This window comes from Astatotilapia calliptera, chromosome 22 (assembly GCF_900246225.1).
Source record: "Astatotilapia calliptera chromosome 22, fAstCal1.2, whole genome shotgun sequence".
NCBI lineage: Eukaryota > Metazoa > Chordata > Actinopteri > Cichliformes > Cichlidae > Astatotilapia > Astatotilapia calliptera.
Genome location: NC_039322.1, coordinates 2,705,307 through 2,732,645, shown reverse-complemented (window position 1 = coordinate 2,732,645; position 27,339 = coordinate 2,705,307). Strand labels below are relative to the sequence as shown.

Genomic DNA, 27,339 nt, shown 5'->3' with positions numbered 1-27,339 from the left:
AGATCGCGCTAACATAATATGCACTGTTAGTTGATTATTTACCTGCCGCATTAACGGGAGAGGACGTGCAAACGTTACCGCTGCTGCTGGGTTGAGATTCACGAGGCGGAATTAAAAACACGACATTGATTTAAGGTCATCGTGTGTTTTTTGCATATTCGTAGTCTTTCCTCCCTTAAATGAAATATCTACTTTGCAAGTTGCCCCGTTGTCATCCGTTCTCGTAAAGTATAACCAAACTTTTGAGCGTTTGAGCCGCTTAGGCGCAGTGTTTCCTGCTGGGTAAATGACGCTCCGCAGCGTGGTGACGTCATTGGGGCGACTGGAATCGATAAGGGAATCGTTTGCAAAAATGGCAAACAATTCCAAGGAATTGAAACAGTGGGAACCGGTTCTCAACAAGAACCGGGTTTCGATACCCATCCCTATCGCTCGCTAACACTGTGGAGCATCAGCAGTGAGTCACGGATGTTAAAAAGCGTCTGTCGCTCATACACCAACAGGGAGTGGGTTTTCAAAGCTAGCAGGGACACCACTAAGAACATAATACACAAACATTGCAGAACCGAGAGAGAGACGGCGTGCCATAACACCCGGTGCCATCTCTGCATTCTTATGGCCAAAGAGTGCCAAAGCACTTTAAGCACAAGAACAAGATTGTTAGTTAATCACTTACAAATCAATATTGTCTGTATGGACAGCAATTTCCCCCCAAAAAAGGGCACATGTAAAACCGCGGTGTTAAGCGATGCGGTTGGAAAAATGGGTGCGCCTAAGAAAAAAAGGCTCACCAGTGCAACCAAGGCAAAAAGTTATTCTAGAGCCCTGTAATGTTAAAGATAATTAGAACATGAAGCCACTGCTTAGCTTAACTGAAAACAATTCTGGGATTTGTTTTTTGAACTTTAGCATCACAGTTGAACAAATGAAACACCAGGAGAATAACAAAGTGAAAGATGAAACATCGACCAAATCATTTTAACAATGTTCAAGTTTGAAAATATACAGCTTAATAAAAACAGGATGACTATATTTGCACAACAATGTGAGTTGATAAGAAGGTTCGTTTTGGTATAGAGGAGTTTATTTGTTTTGTATGTGAGCAATGCCAAAACAAGAAAACAGGTCCTTATGTTCCCCAATCTTCCCAAACAGAAAAGGAAAAGTAAACCAAAGACGAGTTTCTAAGCAATGCTCTTAACCAGGAAACAAGTGTTTCAACAAAAATGGCCTTTCACTCCTTAACTGCTGCAATGTTTACATTTTACTGTTTGACTATTTACACTGCACAAGTTTACTCTCACAAATTAAACCCTTTTTGGGTAAAAAAAAAAAAGATGGAGGACCTGTACTACTGTGTGTGTGTGTGTGTGTGTGTGTGTGTGTGTGTGTGTGTGTGTGTGTGTGTGTGTGTGTGTGTGTGTGTGTGTGTGTCCTCAGTGAACTGTATCAGTCTCTGCAGTATCTTCCAGCTGCAGCAGTCACTTCAGTTTCTGTTCAGTCTGACTGAGGGAGGTTTTTGTACGACTGTTTTTCACTGTGTGAACACAGATTGACTGTTGATAATATGATAACTCTGACAGTAATAAACTGCTGCATCTTCAGCCTGGACTCCACTGATGGTCAGAGTGAATCAGAGTGAAGTCAGAGTTTGATCCACTGCCTGTAAAACGATCTGAAATCCCTGATTGTCGAGTTCTAGCAGCATAAATGAGACGTTTAGGAACTCCTCCATCTTTCTGTTGGTACCAGGCTAAACGGTCGTTGCTATAAACATCCTGACTGGTCCTACACTTGATGCTCACAGTTCCTCCCACAGCAGAGCTCACTGCTCCAGGCTGAGTCACTGTATATTGTCCTCTGGACTCTGAGGACACAGAGACAAAAACATAAAGCAGCTTCATGGTTTTGTGGGCTTCATTTCAGAGGGACAGATGTTGATAGAGGAGAGGAGTTTGATTCTCTGGACTTTACCTGTGAAGCAGCAGCAGAGGAGAGTCCAGATGAGGACGCAGATCAAAGTCATGTTTTTGATGAGGAGGATTTCTGTGGCTTCTGTTGTGATGAAGGACAGCTGTCAGTCATCCAGTGTTCAACTCTCAGGACTATAAACTCTCCCAGAGCACTGGAGCATGGTGCTGCTGATGCAAAGTGACTCTCTATGGAAATCATCTGACTGACTCCAGCACGACTCGTTTAAAAAGAGTTTTTCACAGCATATTTGGAATGTGACTCAACTGAACACTGTAGATTCATAGACAGGTAACAAATAAAGAAAAACTCGACCCCTACAATGAAGTGATGGGAAAGCTGTGTAAATTTGAGCAGATGTGTTAGAGCTCACGTTTATCCTCCAGTATCATCACCATCATTGACACCGAATGTGGGGACATAATCAAAATCGTAATTATAATACTTTTAAATAAAAGAAACCTGGAGAATCCGTACCAAAGAGCACTGAAGCTTTTGTATTCGGTGTTAACTCAAGAATGTAAACAAACACTTTTTCAGTTTTCACTCTTTTGTTGTGACATATCTCACTTTGTCACTGCAGAATAATGTCATGGAAATATAATCAACAAAGGCTGCAGACACGATGAGCCAACACCTTTTTAATTCCCAAGCAGTTGAGGGAGAGACGACATTCAGTGGGGCACTGATGCGTGTCTCTAAAGATGAATAGCAGCCCTCTTTAAATACAGTCAAACAGAAGGCATTTCCACAGCTGTTGTCACACCCTTGACCCCTCCAAGAGAGGGAGAGAGTTTACAACCTTGTCTCCTCTTCCAGTGTCACATAGAGACTGCTCCTTGCCTCTTCCCCACATCCTCAAAGACCTGATTAACAAAAGACTTCACCACCTGTTGAATTCTCCCCCTCTGGGTGTCACCAACTTTCTCATGATGCCTGACTTTGTGCAATAGAGTTAAAGCTGAATCTTCCCCACATGTGAACCTTGAAGTGACCCAAAAGTGATATTACTAAAACATGTGACAAATTCATAAAATAAAAGATATTTCCAGCACATTTCCACTCTTTGGATTACTCTGCTAATCACATCAATTCAGATTACAATTACTTTGTTGAAATAAATGGATTACACGTCTTCTCCTGTTTCATATGTTAGGCTGTGCACTCTCTATGGTAATTCCACGCTGGTTGAAACTCAAAGAAAACATTAAGAGGCTCTGATGTCTGTGTCTCAATCTTGCGGCCCATGTCATCTCTACTTGCTGCCAGCATTATGACGTGAAGAAATATTTAAAAATATTTCTAAATTATTATTCAAAAAATGATTTAATATGAAGGCAACAGGCAGAGTGTTACAGGCATCGCCCTAAAGAATGCAGCCTGATGGGCAGTGTAGTCCGTGCTGCAGGGAGAATGGACTGCTGTACCTGTTATGTGTCTGTGAGCGCGAAGAGGGAGAAAAAGGAGAGTAGAAAAGCACGAGTTGTCACCGAGCAGAAACGGGAGCTGGAAACATGTAAATATAATAATAACCACAGCAGCCAAAAAGAGAGCCTGACGAGCCCAGCTGTAAGTAAGCTATTAAGACTCGACTGGACACTGTGTTCGTGTTTTCCTCCGAAACAATAAGTTCTGCTGGAGCAGCCTTTCAACGCCTCTCTCTGTCTCTTACAAACTTGACCCAGACAACAAAGTAAAGCTAGTTTTCAGCTACGAGCCCGACACGAACCCGACGGATTAGCCAGAGGTCCCTTTACTACGGTTCGGAGCCGCGGACCTGTTTTATATATGCGTTTGCAGATCACTGCAAAAAGTGCAGCCTTACCTAATGTCCACCTACTGTTACTCATTTATATTAAGATGTAAAAATCGAGTTGTTATTGGTACGGCAAGTAGCCTTCAGTAACAGTAATAAATCACATTCACGTAGTTGTAAAAAGCATGATCATATATTAAGTAATCCAAAGTATTCAGAATACGTTACAAAATACATTTTGGGGCATGTAATCTGTAATCTGTAGTGGAATACATTTTAAAAGTAACCTTCCCAACACTGCAGACACTACATCACCAAACAGAAAGTGACCTGTTCAGGGCACGAAACCGAAGTCTTTCCAGTCTCACAGGTTGTCCTGTTATAAAAATATCAAATTAAAACAGAGATGAATGATTCTGCGCTGTGGTCATGTTTAACTTTTGCATCCTGTGGTCAGCATCATGCATCAATGTGAATCACTGCAAGTTTTTTGTACTGAGTTTTACAAAACTCTAAAATAGGTTTTGCAAATTGTACCTTTCCTCTGATTTTTTTTAATGTCTTTCATTTTTGACGCCATGTTCAAATGTGCAGGTTCTTTTTTGGGGGAAAGCTTTTCTATTCTGTCCTGTTGCTTACGCGGTTCTTTGATTTGCTGACAGGTAAGTTTCTAAAACTTCTTTCAGGGTGAAGATTCTCTGAAACTCTGTTCATGTGTTTGAGTAGACAAGTACAACATTTCTTTTCTTCTTTTTTTTAAGTGAACAAGAGGAAATCAGATTTTGTCTTACAAGGACGAATGTCTGAGCCTTTATCTTCAGACATTGTTTGCATGTTTTGTTGGCATTTGGCAACACTTGGGGTTATATCACAAAGTACTGCTCTGGTTTGATCATGAAACATTTTCTTGCCTCTCTCAGTCAATGGACATGTTTTTGTAAAAGATTGCAGAAAATACCCAAATTTAAAAATCCCACACATCCATCAATGTGTGGATGTGTCCTAAAACACAAGAAAGAAAACATTTTCATAAACTGACTGATTAATTGATAAACAGCATCGACTATTTGATCCACCTACTTGTTGTTTTCAGTCAGATGATTTCCATAGAGAGGCAATTTGCATCAGCAGCACCATGCTCCAGTGCTCTGGGAGAGTTTATAGTCCTGAGAGTTGAACACTGGATGACTGACAGCTGTCCTTCATCACAACAGAAGCCACAGAAATCCTCCTCATCAAAAACATGACTTTGATCTGCGTCCTCATCTGGACTCTCCTCTGCTGCTGCTTCACAGGTAAAGTCCAGAGAATCAAACTCCTCTCCTCTATCAACATCTGTCCCTCTGAAATGAAGCCCACAAAACCATGAAGCTGCTTTATGTTTTTGTCTCTGTGTCCTCAGAGTCCAGAGGACAGATCACAGTGACTCAGCCTGGAGCAGTGAGCTCTGCTGTGGGAGCAACTGTGAGCATCAAGTGTAGGACCAGTCAGGATCTTCATGGCAACAACCATTTAGCCTGGTACCAACAGAAAGATGGAGGAGTTCCTAAACTGCTCATTTACTATGCTAGTACTCGAGAATCAGGGATTCCAGCTCGTTTTACAGGCAGTGGATCAAACTCTGACTTCACTCTGACCATCAGTGGAGTCCAGGCTGAAGATGCAGCAGTTTATTACTGTCAGAGTTATCATGTTATCAACAGTCAGCATGTGTTCACACAGTGAAAAACAGTCGTACAAAAACCTCCCTCAGTCAGACTGAACAGAAACTGAAGTGACTGCTGCAGCTGGAAGATACTGCAGAGACTGATACAGTTCACTGAGGACACACACACACACACACACACACACACACACACACACACACACACACACACACACACACACACACACACACACACACACACACACACACAGAGTGATAGAGTGAAAATGTTGTTGAGTGAAAAAAAGAAGAAGTTGGAAATCTATCTGTATCTCAGTCAATCAAATTTTGACCTTTGACCTCTGCTTCATAGTAGCTCAAATACATGTGAACCAATTCCTGAATATTGCTCATTATGAAAACATATCTCAAAGAAAGAGAAAAAAAACACAATAAATCACCAAAATCAGTGAGTCACAATTGTCTGCATAACTTATATAAATACTTCCAATAGATTTTTTTCTTTTTTGCTGTTCAATACTAGTCTGATAACTTTGTCTTGCAATTCCAATAAAATTGATTCATGTTTGTGGCTGTAATGTGACAAAATGTGGGAAAGTTCAAGGGGGCCGAATACTTTTGCAAGCCACTGTATGTGTGGCCTCATTAGGATAGGGATTTATATTGGTGTGAGGGACTGTAGCCTATAAGTTCTTATTGTTAAATGATAGTTATGAGATGGTGTGTTTCAGGTGATTTTACAGAAAAACACCAAAATAATGTACTGCATTACTTTAAAAAAGTACTCTGCATAATAGAATACTTTAAGATACCTACCTCAACACTGATCATTTGACTCATTCTTATATTGTGCTTTTCTACTCCACCTGAGAACTCAAATTGCTTTATATAACAAGCTACAACATGCTGAAACATTCATTAAACAGCATGCAATGACTTTGCATGAATAACGGCGGTGTCGCTCAATATTCTCAGTAATAAAATCATAATCTCTAAGTTCTTATCAATTCCCCTTCGCACTTATTCTTTAACATAAACTTCGCTTAACTTCATGTATTCAAAGTGGCTTAATTCTACTGACTCATTTTGACTTTCTACAGATAGCACACTGGTTTCCAATAAGAATCCTGGAAATCATTATTTAGAGTTTAATATTGACATCACCACAAAAGTAAGACAAACACTCGATTCTTATTTAATGTAGATTTTTTTATTCTTTAAAACTTTAAACAAACTTTAAACTTTAAACAAAGCAATGAAAAAAGAGAGAAGAAATTGGAAAAAAAGCTACAGAGTGCAGTGTGAAAGTAAGACCAGCATAAACGTCACATATAGTTCAGGACTGGGAACACTGGTCTCTCATCATTGGCTCTGAGACCAGAGTGTGGGAGCCCCTCGTGGCCTCACAGGTCACAGAGCCCACCTTCATCCAGCGGTCTGCAGGGAGCCTCAGGGTGCTGCTCCAGCTGTAGAGGCCGTCGTTCTCCTGCACCACGGGGCTCCTGCTCTCCTCCCAGCTGATGCTGCCACTGCCATCCACCTTCCAGGACAGACTCCAGTCTGAGGGGAAGCCCTTGTTGGCCACACACATGAGCGTGGCCTCCCCCTGTTTCAGCTCCTCACTGGAGGGACCCAGCACCTTCAGGGCGGGGCGGGCATCACCTAGGAAACACCAATCAGCTTAGAGGACAGGAACCACAATTTGATTTTCTCCGTTAAGAAGTTTCTGTCAGGTGTTTTTTCTGCTCCACCAGTCATTCACTCACACATTGTTTCACTTCCCTTTAAGAAACCTCTCATGCATATGAGCACAGAGAGAATCATCACACAGTTTGAGCTGAAATATGTTCAAACTACACTGGAAATAAAAGAAGCAGATGTGGAAACATTTACAAAACTATTTTAGCTTCAACATCATCAGTTATCTATAACACATCACTTGTTGGAGATAAGAAACTTAATAGCACTACTTGAATGATGTGGATTAATTTCTTTTACTGCTTACATGATTTTAATGACATTTGAAATGATATCTGCTACAACAGAAACACCAGACGTGCTGCACACTGTCAAATGCCCATCTTTAACTTCTGGAAATAAAAGAAGCAGATATGGCAACAATTATACAAGATGTTCAGCTTCAAAAACCTCCGTTCTGTATAATACACAAGTTTTCTACTTACCTCATGTGAGTTTCAGTCATTTATTGTAGTGCTTTTATGATTTCTAAGCAAATTCTACATTTTTACTGACTAAGTAAAAGACCAGAAATCTTTATCTTCACTCTGTTTAACTTGAGGACAGTTACATTTAATTCATCTTAGAAACAGTGACTGTGATTTCAAACTAGAAAATAATCACAGGCTGATGACAGTTTATATTATTTACACAATGCATCGTCTTTATGTCAGAAATGTCGACATAAAATCAAAATAAAGCTGATGGAGTCAGCCTCCAGTGTACAATGGTTATAATATTACCTCTACATGAATACTTCATTGTTATAAAGCTAACATTTAAACCTCGATGTCGTTTCTTTAAAAACTTTATAATCTTACTTCCAACTTGCAGTCTGGTTCCTCCACCAAAAGTCCACCACAGTGATACAAACTCACTGAGCCGCTGCACAAAAACCTCTGACTGTAGAGACACGGCTCTCTGACTCTGACAGACTAAATTAAAACCAAAAGCTCTCAAGAGTTAACCAGACATATATATATCTCAATAATCCTCAAGTCAACTCTGATGTTTTATATTATTTGTTAATATTGATTTTAACATTTATTCTGAAGCTAACTTTGTGTCTTCATGAAAATTGATCTAAAAACTATTTTAATGATTTTTGTTTTCTGGCACACTGAACAGAAAAGTCAAGATAACCACAAGAAAGAAATCTGATAAAATAAAAGAGGTTTAAGTTCGACTTACTTCCAACATCCAGTCTGGTTCCTCCACCAAAAGTCCACCACAGTGATACAAACTCATTGAGGCGCCGTACAAAAACCTCTGACTGTAGAGAGACACGGCTCTCTGACTCTGAAACAAACAAACTCAACTAAATCATTCACTGTTTGCACAGCAGCCATGACTCAGCTGATATGACTTCTTCAAATACCATCATAATAACATCGTACAACATTAGTTTAAATATAGTTTTTGGACAATGACACATTTTCACAGTTTTACTGTGTACACCAACACAGTGGAATCTGACTCAAAGAACTAGGATGTGACTGAAGTGCAGACCTTCAAGGCCCACCGAATGCTCTGCTCTGGTTTATATTTTGCCTTTCATTGTTAATAAACTTGCTCACAGCTACGCTGTCGTCCGTGCTTGCGTTTGGGTCCAAATCCTCCTCCAGACAATCTGCCTCCCAGATTGTGACATGCTACCTCTATCAGCAGTAACATTATCAGTAAATACCAGTGGCCCAGCTACACTTACAGCCAAAACCATCAGTGCTATAACTTTGTCTCCACCATCTTTGACAGATGTTGTGATTTGCATCAGATCAGTTTTTCTCCTTTTAATTTTCTCTTCCAGTCATGCTGAAAAAAGTTCATCTTTTAACTGTTTTTGACCTTTTAAATGTTTTACTGGCAAAGTCTAATCCAGTCTTCCAGTTCTTGAGTGTAACTTGACAGTAATAAAGTTTTTTTTCTCTATGTTTGATTTAGTTTGTCAGCTGATTGATGATTTCCTGGACCTCATGCTGATACATGCAAGCTCACCTCTTGAACTCAAAATACTTTGTTTCCTCATTATTCCAAGATGAATTACAAAGATAATCTTGTTTCCCCATGAAATGGTTTGTAGTAGACAGTCATTCAATTACTTTGCACCATTTCCCAGCATCCAGTGTTTATTTCAGAATCCAGCTATCCTCTGTTTCCATTTGAAATTGTAGTTAACACCTTCAATCAGTAGCTCTTCTGTGTTGTTTTAAGTGCAGTACTGTACAAATGGCTGGTGAAATTCTCCAAAAGCTTTGCTGTTTTCAACATCTCAATAAAAATATAAATATTTTTATTTATTCAATGCTTTCATTCAATGAAGGCAGATGTTTTTGTGTTATTTATTTTAAAGAACTCAACTATTCTTCATCCCAGATAATCTATAAATTCTTCCTCTTTTACCAACTCTGCGTCATTATAAATTAAACAACATAATATGTTTTCAATCAAAATAGCTTTCATTGGTCTGTGACCAAGTGTTCTGTGTTTAATTTATATTTCTTGATTATTGTTATTCATGGTTTTAGTTCTCTTGATGATGATTTGTTTTTCTTTTCAGAAGAGTGACCTTGTGTTAAGATGGACACTACGGATAATATTCATTACAGTTGATCATTTACTATTGACATTAATAAATGAATAAGCCGTTCTGTTAAACACTGAATGACTGATCATTCAGTTATGAGTCACCTAAGTAATTTCCTAAATTAGCTGTTGGGACAACAAATTTATATATAAAAAAAAGCATCAAATGAAAGTTATAAAAATATTGATGATGTCACACTTTCTATTTCAATCTGTGATCTTATCTGACAGGATTCTGGAGAGGCTGGAGCTTTACCCAGCTGCCCCAGGGTAAGGGGCAGGTTACACATTAAGTGTAACTGTAATCCATAAACTGCAAATTAAATTTTGAGTAATTTTTAATATCAATTAATAGGAAACTAAGCAAAAACAGAAAAGACATCATTAATTCAGACAGAAAAAGCACGAAGGATTTCATTGTGTCAGTCAGATGATTTCCATAGAGAGGCACTTTGCATCAGCAGCACCATGCTCCAGTGCTCTGGGAGAGTTTATAGTCCTGAGAGTTCAACACTGGATGACTGACAGCTGTCCTTCATCACAACAGAAGCCACAGAAATCCTCCTCATCAAAAACATGACTTTGATCTACGTCCTCGTCTGGACTCTCCTCTGCTGCTGCTTCACAGGTAAAGTCCAGAGAATCAAACTCCTCTCCTCTATCAACATCTGTCCCTCTGAAATGAAGCCCACAAAACCATGAAGCTGCTTTATGTTTTTGTCTCTGTGTCCTCAGAGTCCAGAGGACAGATCACAGTGACTCAGCCTGGAGCAGTGAGCTCTGCTGTGGGAGCAACTGTGAGCATCAAGTGTACGACCAGTCAGGATGTTTATGTTTCTGGAAGTTCTCATTTTTTATCCTGGTACCAACAGAAAGATGGAGGAGTTCCCAAACTGCTCATTAAGTATGCTAGCAGTCGACAATCAGGGATTCCAGCTCGTTTTACAGGCAGTGGATCAAACTCTGACTTCACTCTGACCATCAGTGGAGTCCAGGCTGAAGATGCAGCAGTTTATTACTGTATGTGTTGGCACTATCCTAACAGTCTGTGGGTGAGCACACAGTGAAAAACAGTCGTACAAAAACCTCCCTCAGTCAGACTGAACAGAAACTGAAGTGACTGCTGCAGCTGGAAGATACTGCAGAGACTGATACAGTTCACTGAAGATAACGGCAGAGGAGGAAGAAGAACAGCACATAAGCAGCAGTGTCTACAGAACAGTGTGGAATATTCCAAGGGACACAGGATAGATGTATCTTCTTCCATGAAATAATCTTCTTTTGTCATTTCTTAGTATTTGAACAAAAAGATAACAAAATGAACAAAGAACAAGACTGGATGTGCCTATAACTGAAGAAGAGGTCAGAGCTGCCATCTCATCAATGAAAAATCGGAAAATCGCCAGTCTTGGATGGCTTCCCGATTGAGTACTATAAGAAATATATTGATATTTTAGCTCCAGTCTTGCATAAAGTTGACCTTGAGGCACTAAAAATAAGCTCCTTACCGAGTACATTTAATGATGCACTAATCTCTCTTATTCCTAAAAAGGATAGGGATATATCAGAGCAAGGGCGGAGTTTTGGTTTTGGCATTGGTGGGGACGAATGATTCAACCACCGAACTCTGCCCCGTTTCTTTTTTTCTCCTTTTTGTCTTTGCTTCTTCATAAAAAAAGGAGAAATATACTTGCCTACATATCCTATTCTGCATGCTTTTAAACCATTTAAAATTACAATTCATAGTTTTATATGTGAATTATATAATGTTAAATTACTATTAAACAAATGACTAAGTATTTTAGACTTTAGTTATTTCAGCCATATAACGTCTCTTATACATTAGCACTGTATAGGAATTTCTTTTACTTATGTATTAATCACATTATTTTATTGTATGATGCCTTGGCGCCACTAGATTTTAACAAGTCTCACACTCATACAGTAAGACAAATGGTGGGGGTCTAGTAAGGAAGTTGGGGGAAGCAGACACTCCACAGGAAGAATCTTTTGTCTCTTTGGGAGGCAGCAAGGGAGTGTGAACCTTAAGGTGCGAAACAGCTGTGTACTGCCTTTTGTTCCTGGAGAAGGTATTTCACTGAGAGCCATGCTGGGCTCAGGGAGACTCTGCTGACCGTCTGCCCCGCGGTCATGCAGGGACTTCATCAAACTTGGTTGTGTGTTCTTTGTGTGTTTGGATTAAAGAATGTTAGCTACCGCTCACCGCTCGTCTGCAGGCTTTATTTAATGGGAAACTTCCACAACAGCACTAAGGGAACACTGAATGACCTGCTGGTTTTTGTCCATAAAACTACTCATCTAAGATTATCGCAAAGTAAAAGATCTCTCAGCAAAATAACGCAACGTTTTAGGCACTGTTGCCCCGATCAAATCAGTGAGCTGGGATTTTCTAAACATGAACTACTGTTACAGCAACAGACATGGACTACTGGTTCCCCACACAACAACTCAATGTCCACTATGTGAAGGAGCCAAACACATGCCTTCTCCTCTCGTTAAAGTTAAATGTCACCACTATTATTGTCTGTCTGGAAACAGGCCGGGGGTGTCCAAATTCAAAGACTGCGTCCACCTGAGGACCCGGTGTTGTGTCTAGAAGTAACTGTCTGCCAAAAACTGACTTCTGGTATTTGCCAAAAAGTGATTGCTTGTATTTAAACTGCTATAAATAACTTGTTGGTCTATAATATGTGAAACATAAGTCAAATGTATCCCTCATGAATGATATCAAGTCATCTTTAGCAACAAACAACATTCCTGTAACAAGGTAGAAGCTGCATTCAGTTTTTGGCAGTGACTTTTATGTAACCTTTATTTATGCAGTTCAAAAAATTCTTGTTGACTTTAAAAATGTCTCTTTTAAGAGTAATCTGGCCAAGATGCTGAAATTGCAGTAAATGCAAAAATAGTTCTGTAAACATAATTTAAGTGGACAAAAGGAAGCTGATTCATTATAATGTAAGTACAATAACACGGTTACAAATATACTTGAGAAACAGGTATTTTTTTCATTTTATATATAACCCCTTTGTAATACCTGTTCATCAAAGTCTATTTAGCAACATACGTAACAACATTACATTCTTTCTATCGGGTTTGTTTTTCTTTACTCGAAGAGATCAAATTATTGGTGGGGACAATTCAATAATCGCTGGATATTGGTGGGGACATGTCCCTTCCATCCATGCCAAATCTATGCCCTTGTATCAGACCCAGCAAATTACCAGCCAGTAAGCCTTTTAGGAGTTGATTGCAAAATTTTGACAAAGGTTTTGGCCTTCCACTTAGATCAAATGTTACCAGATATCATCAACGGTGATCAGGTTGGTTTTATTAAGAATAGGTCTTCAGGTGATAACATTACAAGACTTCTATTATTATTTCAAGCTAGCCCCGGTTGCGGCCTTCTCGCTCGATGTCGAGAAGGCTTTTGACCGGGTAGAACGGGGCTTCCTTATGACAACCCTTGCAAGGTTTAGGTTTGGGCCTGGATTTTGTAACTGGGTCAAAACTGTATATTCAAGTCCAAGGGCAGCAGTTTTGACAAATGGATTGGTGTCAGAGTTTTTCCATCTCACTCGCAGGACCCAGCAGGGGTGTTCTTTGTCCCCGCTGCTCTTCATGATATTTCTGGAACCACTGGCCTTAGCTATTCGAGCTAACAGGGATATCAGAGTTATTCACGCAGGGGGTATGGAGCACAAGTTATTTCTATATGCTGACGACATCTTAGCAGTATTAACGGATCCCATCCAGTCTCTACCAGCGCTACTCGCATGCGTTGAGTCATTTTCAAGGTTGTCAGGTTACAAGATAAATTGGTACAAATTGGAAGGCACGCCACTATCAGCATCATGTCACTCTAGATCCATTACTCCATTCAATTTTAAGTATTTACCTTCAGGTATGAAGTATTTAGGAATATTATTAAACCCAAAATTAGAGGATATTATGCTTATGTGTTTATGTTTAACAATCTAAAAACAGAGATATGTGAAAACTTGAGGACTACATGGCAGAGATATTTTTTTTATTTTTTATTTTTCCACCTGTCCCCTTTGATTCTTTTGCCATCAGAATTATTGTCTAAAGGCAAAGAAAGATGCCCAACGGATTTACTTTACCAAATGGACCATCCCAGCCTTGCCGTATTGGTCCATTTGATTGACCTTTGTTTTTATTATTTATTTTATTTTATTTTCACTTGCTGCACACGGGACAGACATGACTGGAGGAAAGAAAAGGGAGAAAGAGAGAGGTAGGGAAAGAAAAACAGCGGGGAAGAGGAACGGTGATAAAGGGCAAAAAACAAAAACCAACAAAACAGACAAAATATAACAGTAAATACTAAATATTGAATATTATTGTGCAGCATGTAACATCGACAGCGCACAGTGTGCTTTGAGGTAAGAGCCAAAAAGGGTGTAGTTTGTATGTGTGAGCACCTGTGAGCGTGAGCGCGGCAGAGATATTTCAGTCGTGTAATTTGTAAAGAAGATTGGTGCAGAATTTTGTCATTCTCTGATAAATATATAAAAGAGGCCAGGGGTAAATTTACTCAGTACAAATTAATAGATGCATGGTACTTCACTCCTTCTAAACTTTATAGAATGGGAATCAGTCCCAATAATATATGCTGGAAATGTAGCTCAGATCCAGGGACATTTATGCATGTTATTTGGGAATGTGGGAAAGTTGAGAGTGGAGTATCGGAGCCCCTCGTGGCCTCACAGGTCACAGAGCCCAATTTCTCCCACTGGTCTGCAGGCAGACCAATGCCGCTGCATCTGCGGCCGTCAACGATCCAGGACAGACTCCAGTCTGAGGAGAAGACCTTGTTGGCCAGACATGTGAGCGAGGCATTCCCCTGCTCCAGCTCCTTACTCAAGCACTGTCAGGGTGGGACGCACATCACCTAGGAGACACCAATTAGCTTAGAGAACGGGTAACAGGTAGTTTCTGTCAGATGTTTTTCTGCTCCAACAGTCACTCACACATTGTTTCACTTCCCTTTAAAAAACCTCTCAGCACAGAAATAACAGCAGTGAAATATGTCCAAACCACATACAGAAGGAAAAAAGTGCAACATTTTACAAACCAGTGTCAAAGTCACAAAAATAGAACACACACATGATTTTAAGTGTTACATGAGTTTAGAAAAATAATTAATCACTAAAACTATTTACTTGATAAACAGAGATATTTACTATACATTTAACTTTAATCTGAATATGTCTTTAAGTTTAGTCTGTTTAATTTTATTTGAAGAATTTTTATTCAAGTAAAATTGTGTTTAACCACAACTTACTGTGAAGAACATAGAGAAAAAATCATTGAAGGAACTGTTTTATTGACAGGAAGTAGGTAAAATTTTCAAACATAAATTTCTGTCACCCATCCATTCGCTTCCGCTTATCCTTTTCAGGGTCGCGGGGGGCGCTGGAGCCAATCCCAGCTGTCATAGGGCGAGAGGCGGGGTACACCCTGGACAGGTCGCCAGTCTGTCGCAGGGCCAACACACAGGGACAGACAACCATTCGCACTCACATTCACACCTAATGGCAATTTGGATTATCCAATTAACCTATCCCCACAAGCTGCATGTCTTTGGACGGTGGGAGGACGCCGGAGTACCCGGAGGGAACCCACGCAGACATGGGGAGAACATGCAAATTCCACACAGAAAGACCCCGGCCTGATGGTGGAAGTGAACTCAGGACCTTGTTGCTGTGCGGCAACAGTGCTAACCACCGTGCCACCGTGCTGCCCTAAATGACCACCCAACAGTCAACAATTGAAGCAAACAAAGGGTATAAACTTACATCCAAATTCCAGTCTGGTTCCTCCACCAAAAGTCCACCACAGTGATACAAACTCACTGAGTCTGTCATGGTCCTGGGTCGGTGACCCAGCGCTTTAAGTTTATTATTATCATTTTCCAATTTATTATCATGATTATTATTATTGTTTGAGTTCTACGTGTTATATTCGGTCTGCCTCTGAGTCTGTGTCTGTATCTGTCTGTCTATGGTGTCACCCCGTCTGTTTGTGAATCTGTCTGTTTAGTTCAACGTCTTGTCTGGTTCCATGTGTCTGAGTTTCCTGTTTTATTGTGAAGGTCTGTGTCGTATGTGAGTGTGCTCAGTTTACGTTTCCCCTGTCTCGTCAGCTGTGATTTCTCCCAGGTGTGTTCCCCTCCTGTCTCTCATCCCTTGATTACCGCCATCTGTGTATTTAAGCCCTGTGTTTCTCTATGTCAGTGTCGCGTCGTACCCTCAACTTGCTGTGTGTTTGTAATGTCCTGTCCGCCAGCACCTTGGTTTAGAGTTTTGTTTTTGTAAGTTTTATTTCGTGAGTCATTCCTCCAGCAATAAAGCTGCGTTTTCAGTTTATTCCCATCTCCAAGAGTCCTGCAATTTTGGGTCCACCACTTCTGCTTGCCTGCCACACAGCCAACCATGACAGAGTCGCTGTAGAAAAACCTCTGACTGTAGAGAGACACGGCTCTCTGACTCTGAAACAAACAAACTCAACAAATCATTCACTCCCTGTGTAATTCTGACAGCTGATGAATCATTCTTTAGTAAAATTACACAGCCTTTATTTTAATTTTTCCATATTGTTTACTCATTTTAATCCTACGTATAAAAAATGTTAACACGTGCAATATTGTAAAAAATAAAATCTGATCCATCGATCAACCATATGACAAAAGTAAGTAAGTCAGATTTTATTTATGTGGCACCTTTCAAGACAAGGCTCACAAAGTGCTTCACAACAAAATAACAGAGCATTAAAGAACAAAGTTTACTAAATTCAAGTCTAATAACATGACATTTGGTTGCGTCTGCGTCCACAGATCTCAGAGGGAGAGAGTTCCAGAGTCTGGGGTCACTGTGGTAAAAGCTCTGTCTCCTTTAGTTTTCAGCCTCGTACGATGTACAGTAAGCAGACCCTGATCACAAGAGCTCAGGGACCTGCTGTGGCTGTATGGCTGAAACAGTTTAATGATGTAAGCTGCTGCTTGCCCAGGAAGAACTCATGAAGACAGAGTCCACTTCAAGAGTCTGATTCTGAGTTCAACAGGGAGCCTGTGCAGCTGGATGAACAACACTGTGGACATTGGAGCGACTTTATTCTTACAGAAGTGAACAATTAATTACAGTGATGAAATAAATGAATAACAATTTCCAGTTCAGGGGATGACATAACGGCCCTTAACTTAGCAATTTAAGGGAAGAAACAAGACAGAACGAGAGATTTGAGATTTTAAACGAAATCAATGCAGAGTCAAGAGTTACCCCAAGAGTCCAGACTAGTGATGGTAAGTTTGATTCTTTTTACTGAATCGAGCTTGAATGAGTCACTCACCAAAATGAATCGGGTTTTTTGAGTCACTGAGTCAGTTGCCCAGAGAGTGCAAAAAATGTACATTTTCACTCAAACTTAATTTGTTTCTCTTTTCATGTAAATCCTACTGCTAAGATGAGTGACTGAAAAAGAAAAACAACTATTTTTATAGAGCAAAAAAGAGCAAAAACAATTTAAGATTTCTAAAGGGAACATTTATTTTATTTATTTTTATTTTATTTTATTAGTATTTTCCTCAAATGTGTCAAATAGCTATGGAGAGCATCCTCACACAGAACATCACATCCTGGTTTGGGAACAGCTGTGTGAAGGACCAAAAAGCTCTCCAGAGAGTGATCCGTACAGCAGAACGCTGCTGCAGGATTGCTCTCCCCCCGCTTCAGGACACCTACACCAGGAGATGCCAGACTAGAGCAGCACAGATACTGAAGGACCCGTCCCATCCTGGCAACAAACTGTTCCAACTTCTGCAATCTGGAAGGTTCTGCATCATCCAGGCAAGGCCAGAGAGACTCAAGAGGAGCTTCTATCCCTAAGCCATCCGGGCCCTAAACCATAACTGGCTGTTGTTTTTTTCCCCACAATTTTAATTATAAGCTAGATATATTTCTACTAATGAAATTAGTTTGCAAACAGCAACAGGGATGAGTCAGTGAGTCAGTTGGGGTTGTGAATCATGATTCACGAGGCAGTAAAGTGATTCTCGAGTATTGAACGATTCGTTCATGATTTGCACATCACTAGTCCAGACAGACGATTTAAATGTGATTAAATGGTGCAAAGGACTTTCATTTCACTGGGCACAAATCTGTCCAGGTTAAGTTAAGTTCAACCCCAAACCATTCTTCAAAAAATACTTATATTCAATAACATGTGAGCTGATAGATCCAAGTCCCTGTGTGAGTCAGTCAGATGATTTCCATAGAGAGGCACTTTGCATCAGCAGCACCATGCTCCAGTGCTCTGGGAGAGTTTATAGTCCTGAGAGTTGAACACTGGATGACTGACAGCTGTCCTTCATCACAACAGAAGCCACAGAAATCCTCCTCATCAAAAACATGACTTTGATCTGCGTCCTCATCTGGACTCTCCTCTGCTGCTGCTTCACAGGTAAAGTCCAGAGAATCAAACTCCTCTCCTCTATCAACATCTGTCCCTCTGAAATGAAGCCCACAAAACCATGAAGCTTATGTTTTTGTCTCTGTGTCCTCAGAGTCCAGAGGACAATATACAGTGACTCAGCCTGGAGCAGTGAGCTCTGCTGTGGGAGGATCTGTGAGCATCAAGTGTACGACCAGTCAGAATGTTAATAGTAATTGGTTATCCTGGTACCAATAGAAAGATGGAGGAGTTCCTAAACTGCTCATTTACCATATTAGCACTCGATATTCAGGGATTCCAGCTCGTTTTACAGGCAGTGGATCAAACTCTGACTTCACTCTGACCATCAGTGGAGTCCAGGCTGAAGATGCAGCAGTTTATTACTGTCAGAGTTTTCACTACCCTAACAGCCAGCTTGTGTTCACATAGTGAAAAACAGTCGTACAAAAACCTCCCTCAGTCAGACTGAACAGAAACTGAAGTGACTGCTGCAGCTGGAAGATACTGCAGAGACTGATACAGTTCACTGAGGACACACACACACACACACACACACACACACACACACACACACACACACACACACACACACATACAGTGAAAATGTCATTGTTGCTAAAGGAAAAAAAGGTTGGAAATATATAAATTTTTTGAAACCCAGTTGATAAAAAATATTATCAGAACAAATCATTTGTGACCTTTGACTTCTGCTTCATACCAGCTCAAATAAATCTCAATTTCTAAATATCGATCATTATCAAAAATCATATTTCTGTAAGAAAGAAAATCTAACACTAAATGAAGTCAGCAAAAGTCAGTGAGTCATAATTATCTGCACAATTTAGCAAATACTTCAAATAGAAACTTTAAGTCCAAATCAGTCAAATGATCAAATTTCCATCTTTTCTTTCTCAGGTTTTTAGATTTTCTCTTTTTTGCTCTTCAACACTGCCACGGTACAAAGACCTGTTGACTTCCTATTCATGTTTTTGATTATTAATATGATTCGTTTCATTTATTTTCTGTTTTCCAGTCGCATCTCTTCATCCCTCTGTTCCTTATGTTCTGTCAACCCGTGTCTCAGAGCTATTCTCTGGTTCCCTGTTTTATTTGGATTCTGCCTTCTGTGTGAGTGTATTCGTCATGTCTGATGAGGTTCAGCTGTGTCTGCCTTCTGTGGTGTATTCCCTCGTTACCCTCTGTGTATATTAGTATGTGTTCTAATAATAGCACTGACACATGTTCACATTCCTCAAATTGAGTTATTAATATTTAAACAGGTTATAGTCAAAGGTCAGCTGCCAATCTCAGAGTTAACCAACTCTGACTTTAAACTTAGGAGTTAAAACTGCTTTGTTCCTGAAAGCAGTTGAACAAATTGAGTTGAGATGGAATCTTGAGCTCTCAGTTTGAGAACAGATGAAGGTAAATTTATTGAACTGTTTACCTCGACTTAAGCACTTACCTGTGTACTGAACAGCCCTCGTCAGTGGATCCCAACACCAGTATTTGGCAGTAACAGGTGAGCCTCAACTTTAATTGGTAAAGAGACACCATGAGAACTGACATTACAATACTTTTATTTTACAAAAGTCAGCGTCTTTCAGTTCAAAGTTTGTTAGGCAGCTATTGCACATTTAAAACAACAACACAAACACAACGCAGCAACAAGAAACTATGCAGTATATTATAACCGAATACTTAAACATGACTGCACAACAACCTTTCAAAAGAACATTTGTAGATGAATTGTTATTTTCCTTCCAATACTTGAAGCATTTTCTGAGCATCACTTTTTGGTGCATGGCTTGTTGCATGCATACCCCACCTGTCTCAACGGGACTATAAATACAACTATATACAGTCACATTTGTAAAAACAAACAACTTTTATACTAAACACTTTTAAAATGTACAATTTTGAAGAAGCCCAGGAGCAATCCCATTTCAGAACACTTAGAATAACACACTTCCTCCCAAAAGGCCACAGGTTTTAACCACAGCTTTCCAGCATCAGTTCATGTAAATGCAGCTACAGCTTTCCAAATCCCAGGAATCCTTTTAATGCAGTGTTCATAAGATCTTTAAATTGATCCTCGTATGCAACACGTCTCGGAAGATACAGGGATAAGCTGCACATCGATGCGTATCCCCGACTCCTGATCATAAAAGTCTATGTTGCAGGACCCCAGTGGTGGAAGTAAGTCAGCCCCAGTTATAAAGACCAGCAGCTCTTCAAACGTGTGGTCCACCTCTTGCTCTGTTAAAATACATACAACTAGTAAATAAAGCGTAATGTGTAGGTTCATGAATAAAAGATTTATAATCAGTTACACTGACTGTTATGTAGAGCGGTTGCATTAATGACAATTTAGGAGTCAAAAACAGGTTGTTAGGCAAAACTAATACTGCGAAGCATCGTATAATGAAAAAGCAAAGCAATCCTGCCCTCCTAAGACACAGGACATTAATTTTTGTCCTCCGAGTCGGAGACCTGTATGTCAAGGACCCTTGACAGGTATTCATATACCTAAATGCCAAGAGAAAGAAAATATGTGTGTCGTCATTAGGATAGGGATTTATGTTGGTGTGAGAGACTGTAGCCTACAAGTTCATATTGTTCAATGACAGTTATGACATGTTGTGTTTCAGGTGATTTTAAAGAAAAAAAAACACCAAAATAACGTACTGAATACTTTTAACAAAAAAACTCTGTATATTAAATTACTTCTTAAAATACCTACCCCAACACTGATCACGAGAATAGACTCATTCTTGTACAGCGCTTTTCTGCTCCAACTGCTCAGTGTTTTATACAACAAACTGCAACATGCTGAAACATTTCATTACTTTGCTTTACTTCATGTATTGAAAGTTGCTTAATTCTACTGACTCATATTGACTTTCTACAGATAGCACACTGGTTTCCAATTAGAATCCTGCAAATCATTATTTAGAGTTTAATATTGACATCACCACAAAAGTAAGACAAACACTCAATTCTTATTTAATGTAGATTTTTTTTTATTCTTTAAAACTTTAAACAAACTTTAAACTTTAAACAAAGCAATGAACAATGAGAGAAGAAATTGGAGAAGAAAAAAAAAAGCTACAGAATGCAGTGTGAAAGTAAGACCAGCATGAAAGTCACAGTTAGTCAGGTCAGGACTGGGAACACTGGTCTCTCATCAGTGGCTCTGAGACGAGAGTCTGGGAGCCCTGGGTGGCCTCACAGGTCACAGAGCCCACCTTCATCCAGTGGTCTGCAGGGAGCCTCAGGGTGCTGCTCCAGCTGTAGAGGCCGTCGTTCTCCTGCACCACGGGGCTCCTGCTCTCCTCCCAGCTGATGCTGCCACTGCCATCCACCTTCCAGGACAGACTCCAGTCTGAGGGGAAGCCCTTGTTGGCCACACACATGAGCGTGGCCTTCCCCTGTTTCAGCTCCTCACTGGAGGGACCCAGCACCTTCAGGGCGGGGCGGGTATCACCTAGGAAACACCAATCAGCTTAGAGGACAGGAGCCACAATTTGAATTTCTCCGTTAAGAAGTTTCTGTCAGGTGTTTTTTCTGCTCCACCAGTCATTCACTCACACATTGTTTCACTTCCCTTTAAGAAACCTCTCATGCATATCAGCACAGAGAGAATCATCACACAGTTTGAGCTGAAATATGTTCAAACTACACTGGAAATAAAAGAACAAAACAAAACAAAGATGTGTCAACACTTTCAAAAGATGTTAAGCTTCAACATCATCAGTTCTTCATAATAAACAGCTTGTTCTGGATAAGAAACTCAATACCACTACTTACCTAATGTGTTTTTTTTAATTGCTTACATTGTTGTAAATGATATGATACAATAAGAACACCAGAGATCTTTATCTTCACTATGTGCAGTTTAACTTTTTTCAAAACCTCTGACTGTAGAGAGACACGGCTCTCTGACTCTGTCAGACTGGATTAAAACTAAAAGCTCTCGAGACTTAACCAGATATATGTATATGTAAAATATCCTCAAGTCCACTCTGATGTTTCATATTGTGTTTAATATTCATTTTAACATTTATTCTGAAGCTAACTTTATGTCTTCATGAAAATGTATCTAAAAACTATTTTCCTGAGGTTTTTTCTGGCACACTGAACAGAAAAGTTAAGATAACCACAAGAAAGAAATTTGCTAAAGTAAATGAGGTTTAAGTTCGACTTACTTCCAAATTCCAGTCTGGTTCCTCCACCAAAAGTCCACCACAGTGATACAAACTCATTGAGGCGCCGTACAAAAACCTCTGACTGCAGAGACATGGCTCTCTGACTCTGTTAGACTGAACTAAACCTACAAGCCCTGAAAATACAACTTTACCATCAGAACTAGAAATAATAATTAATAATATGAAACATCCCACAATTTCATTGGAAATTGTCCTGAGTGTCTGAATATTCATTTCCAAAGCTGACTTTGTTTCTTAGGACAAAATTTATGAATAAAATAATTATTCAGTTACACAAAAAGTTTCCTAGCCTTTCATATTAAATGAAATTAAAGAAAAGAGAAGAAAATTACATAAAAAAAAAAAAGCTCTAAGGCTGACTTACTTCCAAATTCCAGTCTGGTTCCTCCACCAAAAGTCCACCACAGTGATACAAACTCATTGAGCCGCCGTACAAAAACCTCTGACTGTAGAGAGACACAGCTCTCTGACTCTGAAACAAACAAACTCCATCCATCCAACCATCTATCTTCATCCGCTTTATCCGAGGCCGGGTCGCGGGGGCAGCAGCCTAAGCAAAGAGGCCCAGACCTCCCTCTCCCCAGCCACCTCCTCCAGCTTATCTGGGGGAATACCAAGGCGTTCCCAGGCCAGCCGAGACATATAATCTCTCCAGCGTGTCCTGGGTCTGCCCCGGGGCCTCCTCCCGGTGGGACATGCCTGGAACACCTCACCCAGGAGGCACCCAGGGGGCATCCTTGTCAGATGCCCGAACCACCTCAGCTGGCTCCTTTCGATGTGGAGCAGCAGCTGCTCTACTCTGAGCCCCTCCCGGATGGCCGAACTTCTCACCCTATCTCTAAGGGAGAGGCCAGCCACCCTTCGGAGGAAGCTCATTTCTGCTGCTTGTATCCGCGATCTCCTTTCTTTCGGTCACTACCCACAGCTCGTGGCCATAGGTGAGGGTAGGGACGTAGATCGACCGGTAAATTGAGAGCTTTGCTTTTACACTCAGCTCCCTCTTCACCACGACGGACCGGTGCAGCGTCTGCATTAATGCAGCTGCAGCCCCAATCCGTCTGTCGATCTCCGGTTCCCTTCTCCCATCACTCGCGAACAAGACCCCGAGATACTTGAACTCCTCCACTTGGGGCAGGAACTCATGCCCGACCCGGAGTGGGCACTCCAACCTTTTCCGGCTGAGAACCATGGCCTCAGATTTGGAGGTGCTGATACTCATTCCCGCTGCTTCACACTCGGCTGCGAACCGTTCCAGTGCGAGCTGGAGGCCCTCACCCGATGAAGCCAACAGAACCACATCATCCGCAAAAATCAGAGATGAGATTCTGAGGCCACCAAAGCGAAAGCCCTCCGCCACTTGGCTGCGCCTAGAAATCCTGTCCATAAAAATTATGAACAGAACCGGAGACAAAGGGCAGCCCTGGCGGAGCCCATCACCCACCGGGAACGAGTCCGACTTATTGCCGGCAATGCGAACCAAGCTCTTGCAACGGTTGTATAGGGATCGAATGGCCCGTAGCAAAGGGCCAGACACCCCATATTCCCGCAACACCTCCCACAGGACACCCCTAGGGACACGGTCGAATGCCTTCTCCAAGTCCACAAAACACATGTAGACTGGTTGGGCAAACTCCCATGCACCCTCAAGTATCCTGGAGAGGATAAAGAGCTGGTCCAGTGTTCCGCGACCAGGACAAAAACCGCATTGTTCCTCCTGTATCCGAGGTTCGACTAGCGGACGAACTCTCCTTTCCAGCACCCTGGCATAGACTTTCCCAGGGAGGCTGAGGAGTGTGATCCCCCTGTAGTTGGAACACACCCTCCGGTCCCCCTTCTTAAAGATGGGGACCACCACCCCGGTCTGCCAGTCCACAGGTACTGCTCCTGATCTCCACGCAACATTGCAGAGGCGTGTCAACCAGGACAGCCCTACAACGTCCAGAGCCTTCAGGAACTCGGGGCGGACCTCATCAACACCAGGGGCTCTGCCACCAAGGAGTTGTTTAACTGCCTCAGTGACCTCGCCTCCGGAAATTGGCGGGTCATTCAAGGTTCAAGGTTCAAGGTTCTTTATTTGTCACATGCATAGTTATACAAGTATAACACACAGTGAAATGTAGCCTGACACGCTCCTCGATAGGGATGGGTACCGGTGTCCGGTGCCATGACATAAACGGTAGTAACCAGACCGAAAAGCAGCGCACATTTCGGTGCTTTAGTTCGGTGCTTTTTTTTCCTGAGCTTTCCTGAGTACGTACGTTCTGTTAGAGCAGAGCTACAGATTAAAAATGCCCAAGACGAAGCGGTCAAAAGTCTGGCTGTACTTCACAGCAAAATATGCAAACTCAGCAGCAACAAGTGCTTTAAGCTGATACTGTGATACTGTCAAAGAAGGTAACACCAAGAATCCGATTAAACAGCTGGCGACGCATAGCGTTTTTTTTAAAAGCCGAGAAATGCGCCGTATTTGATAGCTTGCTGCGAGACCTCACACCGTGCACGTCGGGTGGGTTGCCAGTTATCGGACCCGGAGCAACATCCCCCAAAAACCCGAAGAACAGAGTCCTGGCCCCTAGCCCTGCCAGTGTAGCAGAAATGATGACGGATGATGATGGCAGCAGCAGCAGTTCTTCTCTGCATGAGTAGCTTCATGTTGTTCGTGTGTAATTTACGTTGAGTAGGCTAACCATGTTATTACATTAATGCATGTAAGGTGAACTAGCAAACATCATCATAGCTACATGCGGCTGTCTTCTTGTTTGATGGCAGATACTCCCTTCACCCTGGCCAAAAAGGCTAAAATGACCAAAGAAAAAGTGGGAAACAGTTAAACATGAGAGGGTTTAAGTTTGTGTTTTTTCCATTGTTTAAGCACTGCTTCCAGCCAAGAGTGATGCCATTTATATGCCACATAGCTGCAGAAAAGGCTAATATTGATATCTTTTTACAAAAAAAAACAGCTGAACATGAGAGGTTTTTGGACAAAGTTTGTGTTCTCCATTCTTTAAGCACCGGTTCGAGCACCGTTTAAGCACCGGCACCGTTTCAAAAGTACCGATTTGGCACCGGTATCGGATAAAACCTAAACGATACCCATCCCTACTCCTCGACATGTGCAAAAAAATTGGGGGGGGGGGGGGGGGGGGTGTAGAGGAAAAACATTATATATATATATATATATGTAGTATATACATTGGGTGAATGTGCAGTAGTAGCAGCAAGCAGGTGAATTCTGTACATTAATATGAATAGACATCTGACTATTTTACAGGATAGACAATATAAACATATTTAAAATTAAAGGAATTGAAATGTACATTGTGCCTTGGTTTAGTGTCTGGAAGAGTCCTGACTCAGTCAATTATAGATGATGTGAGAGGGCGGGTGTGTGTGTTTAGAGCACGGATGGCTTGGGGATAGAAGCTCCTCTTTTTTTTTTTTTTTTTTTTTTTTTTTTTGGCCTGTCCCGTTTGGCTCTTTTGCATCAGAATTGTTGTCTAAAGGCAAAGAAAGATGCCCAATGGATTTACTTCACCAAATTGACCATCCCAGCCTTGCCGTAATGGTCCATTTGATTCACCTTTTATTGTTTATTTTATTTTCACTTACTGAATATGGGACAGACTTTACTGGGGGAAAGAAGGGGAGAAAGAAAGAGGGAAAGAGAAACAGCTGAGAAGAGGGATGGGGGAGAAGGGCAAAAACCAAAAACCAACAGAGTGAGCAGAAAAAGAAAAGGGAAAAAAAATGCATATATCAGTCACCTGGGTCACCTGCTGAGAAAGAAAAAAGAAAACAAGCAGAAGAGAACAAGAGTAATAGAATAAACAACATCACAATGATATATGGGAATATGACAGTAAATACTAAATATTACACATTATTGTGCAGCACATAAGATCAACACAACACAGTGTGCTTTGAGGTAGGAGCCAAAAAGGGTGTAGTTTGTGGGTGTGATCACCCGTGGTACACCTGTGAGCATGGACGCGCTTGTTTTTTGTTTTTTTAAAAGGTTCCTTCATGTAATGATCTGCTAGAGGGTGTGGGGGGGCCACAGCCCCGTCCTCCAGGGCATGAAGCAGGTATGGAGGAGATCAAAACTCCAGACATCCAGAGGCCCCCAGAACACAAGAGACCAAGGAAGACCAACAGAGGGGCAGCCGCGCCACTGTCCCAGAAAGAGCTGAGGAGAGTCCCAGATGAGGGCTCACTCAGCAGCCGCGGAGCAGAAACCAGGGGGAGTTGCAGTGACGCGCCCGTGAGCTCCGCCGGCAGCCAGCCGTGCCTGAGTGACCGAGCCCCAGGCCGAGAGGCCGGGGGCACCCCACCTCCGAAGTGACCCGAGCAAGCCCCAGGCTCCAGGCCCCGATAAGCGGCCGCCAAGGAGTGAGCCGGTGTGTACCTGGACGCCCACCCCCGGACACAAAGAACCACCAACGCACCGATGTCTGAGGGAGTCCGCCACTGGCAGGGGAAGTGGTAGTAGGGGGAGATAGGCCTCCATACCTTGGAGGGCCTAAGATGTCCCCAGAGAGGTGGCGCCTGACACCCAACCTGACATATAGACACAGAAATACAGTCACACACATATACAAACATCTATTCCCACCCTCATGCTCTCATATGCACTTACTCCACACTCAACCAACGTGGAGACAGACATAAAGAGACGCTGTACACACGATCACACTCCCCAAGCGTACTCTAAGCCCCGGGTCTAGGTACCCTTGCCCCTGGAGGGGGGGAACTGCACCCAGACCCAGGTGGTGTTACCCTTTTCCCTGCGGTGGGGGGAGGCAGACCGCCCGGACTCCGCAGCAGCAGGGAGGCCCCACACTCCAGACCGCAGTCGGACGGCCAACTCCTCCTCCTAGCCCCCCCGCTCCAGCAGGCCGCAGAGA

The 27,339-nt window shown here is 41.6% G+C and overlaps 3 gene segments (V, D, J or C); 1 reads left to right on the top strand and 2 right to left on the bottom strand.

Annotated features, from left to right (window-relative positions):
- Positions 1 to 4,970: 4,970 nt before the first annotated feature.
- LOC113015144 (immunoglobulin kappa variable 1-27-like) lies at positions 4,971 to 5,452 on the top strand. The segment is given in 2 exon segments: positions 4,971 to 5,022; positions 5,130 to 5,452. Coding segments are annotated over 2 exon segments (375 nt in total).
- A 1,209-nt stretch (positions 5,453 to 6,661) lies between these two features.
- LOC113015143 (Ig kappa-b4 chain C region-like) lies at positions 6,662 to 15,625 on the bottom strand. The segment is given in 4 exon segments: positions 6,662 to 7,055; positions 8,322 to 8,410; positions 14,492 to 14,625; positions 15,557 to 15,625. Coding segments are annotated over 4 exon segments (618 nt in total).
- A 5,686-nt stretch (positions 15,626 to 21,311) lies between these two features.
- Positions 21,312 to 22,523, bottom strand: LOC113014270 (Ig kappa-b4 chain C region-like). The segment is given in 2 exon segments: positions 21,312 to 21,693; positions 22,415 to 22,523. Coding segments are annotated over 2 exon segments (420 nt in total).
- Positions 22,524 to 27,339: the final 4,816 nt, after the last annotated feature.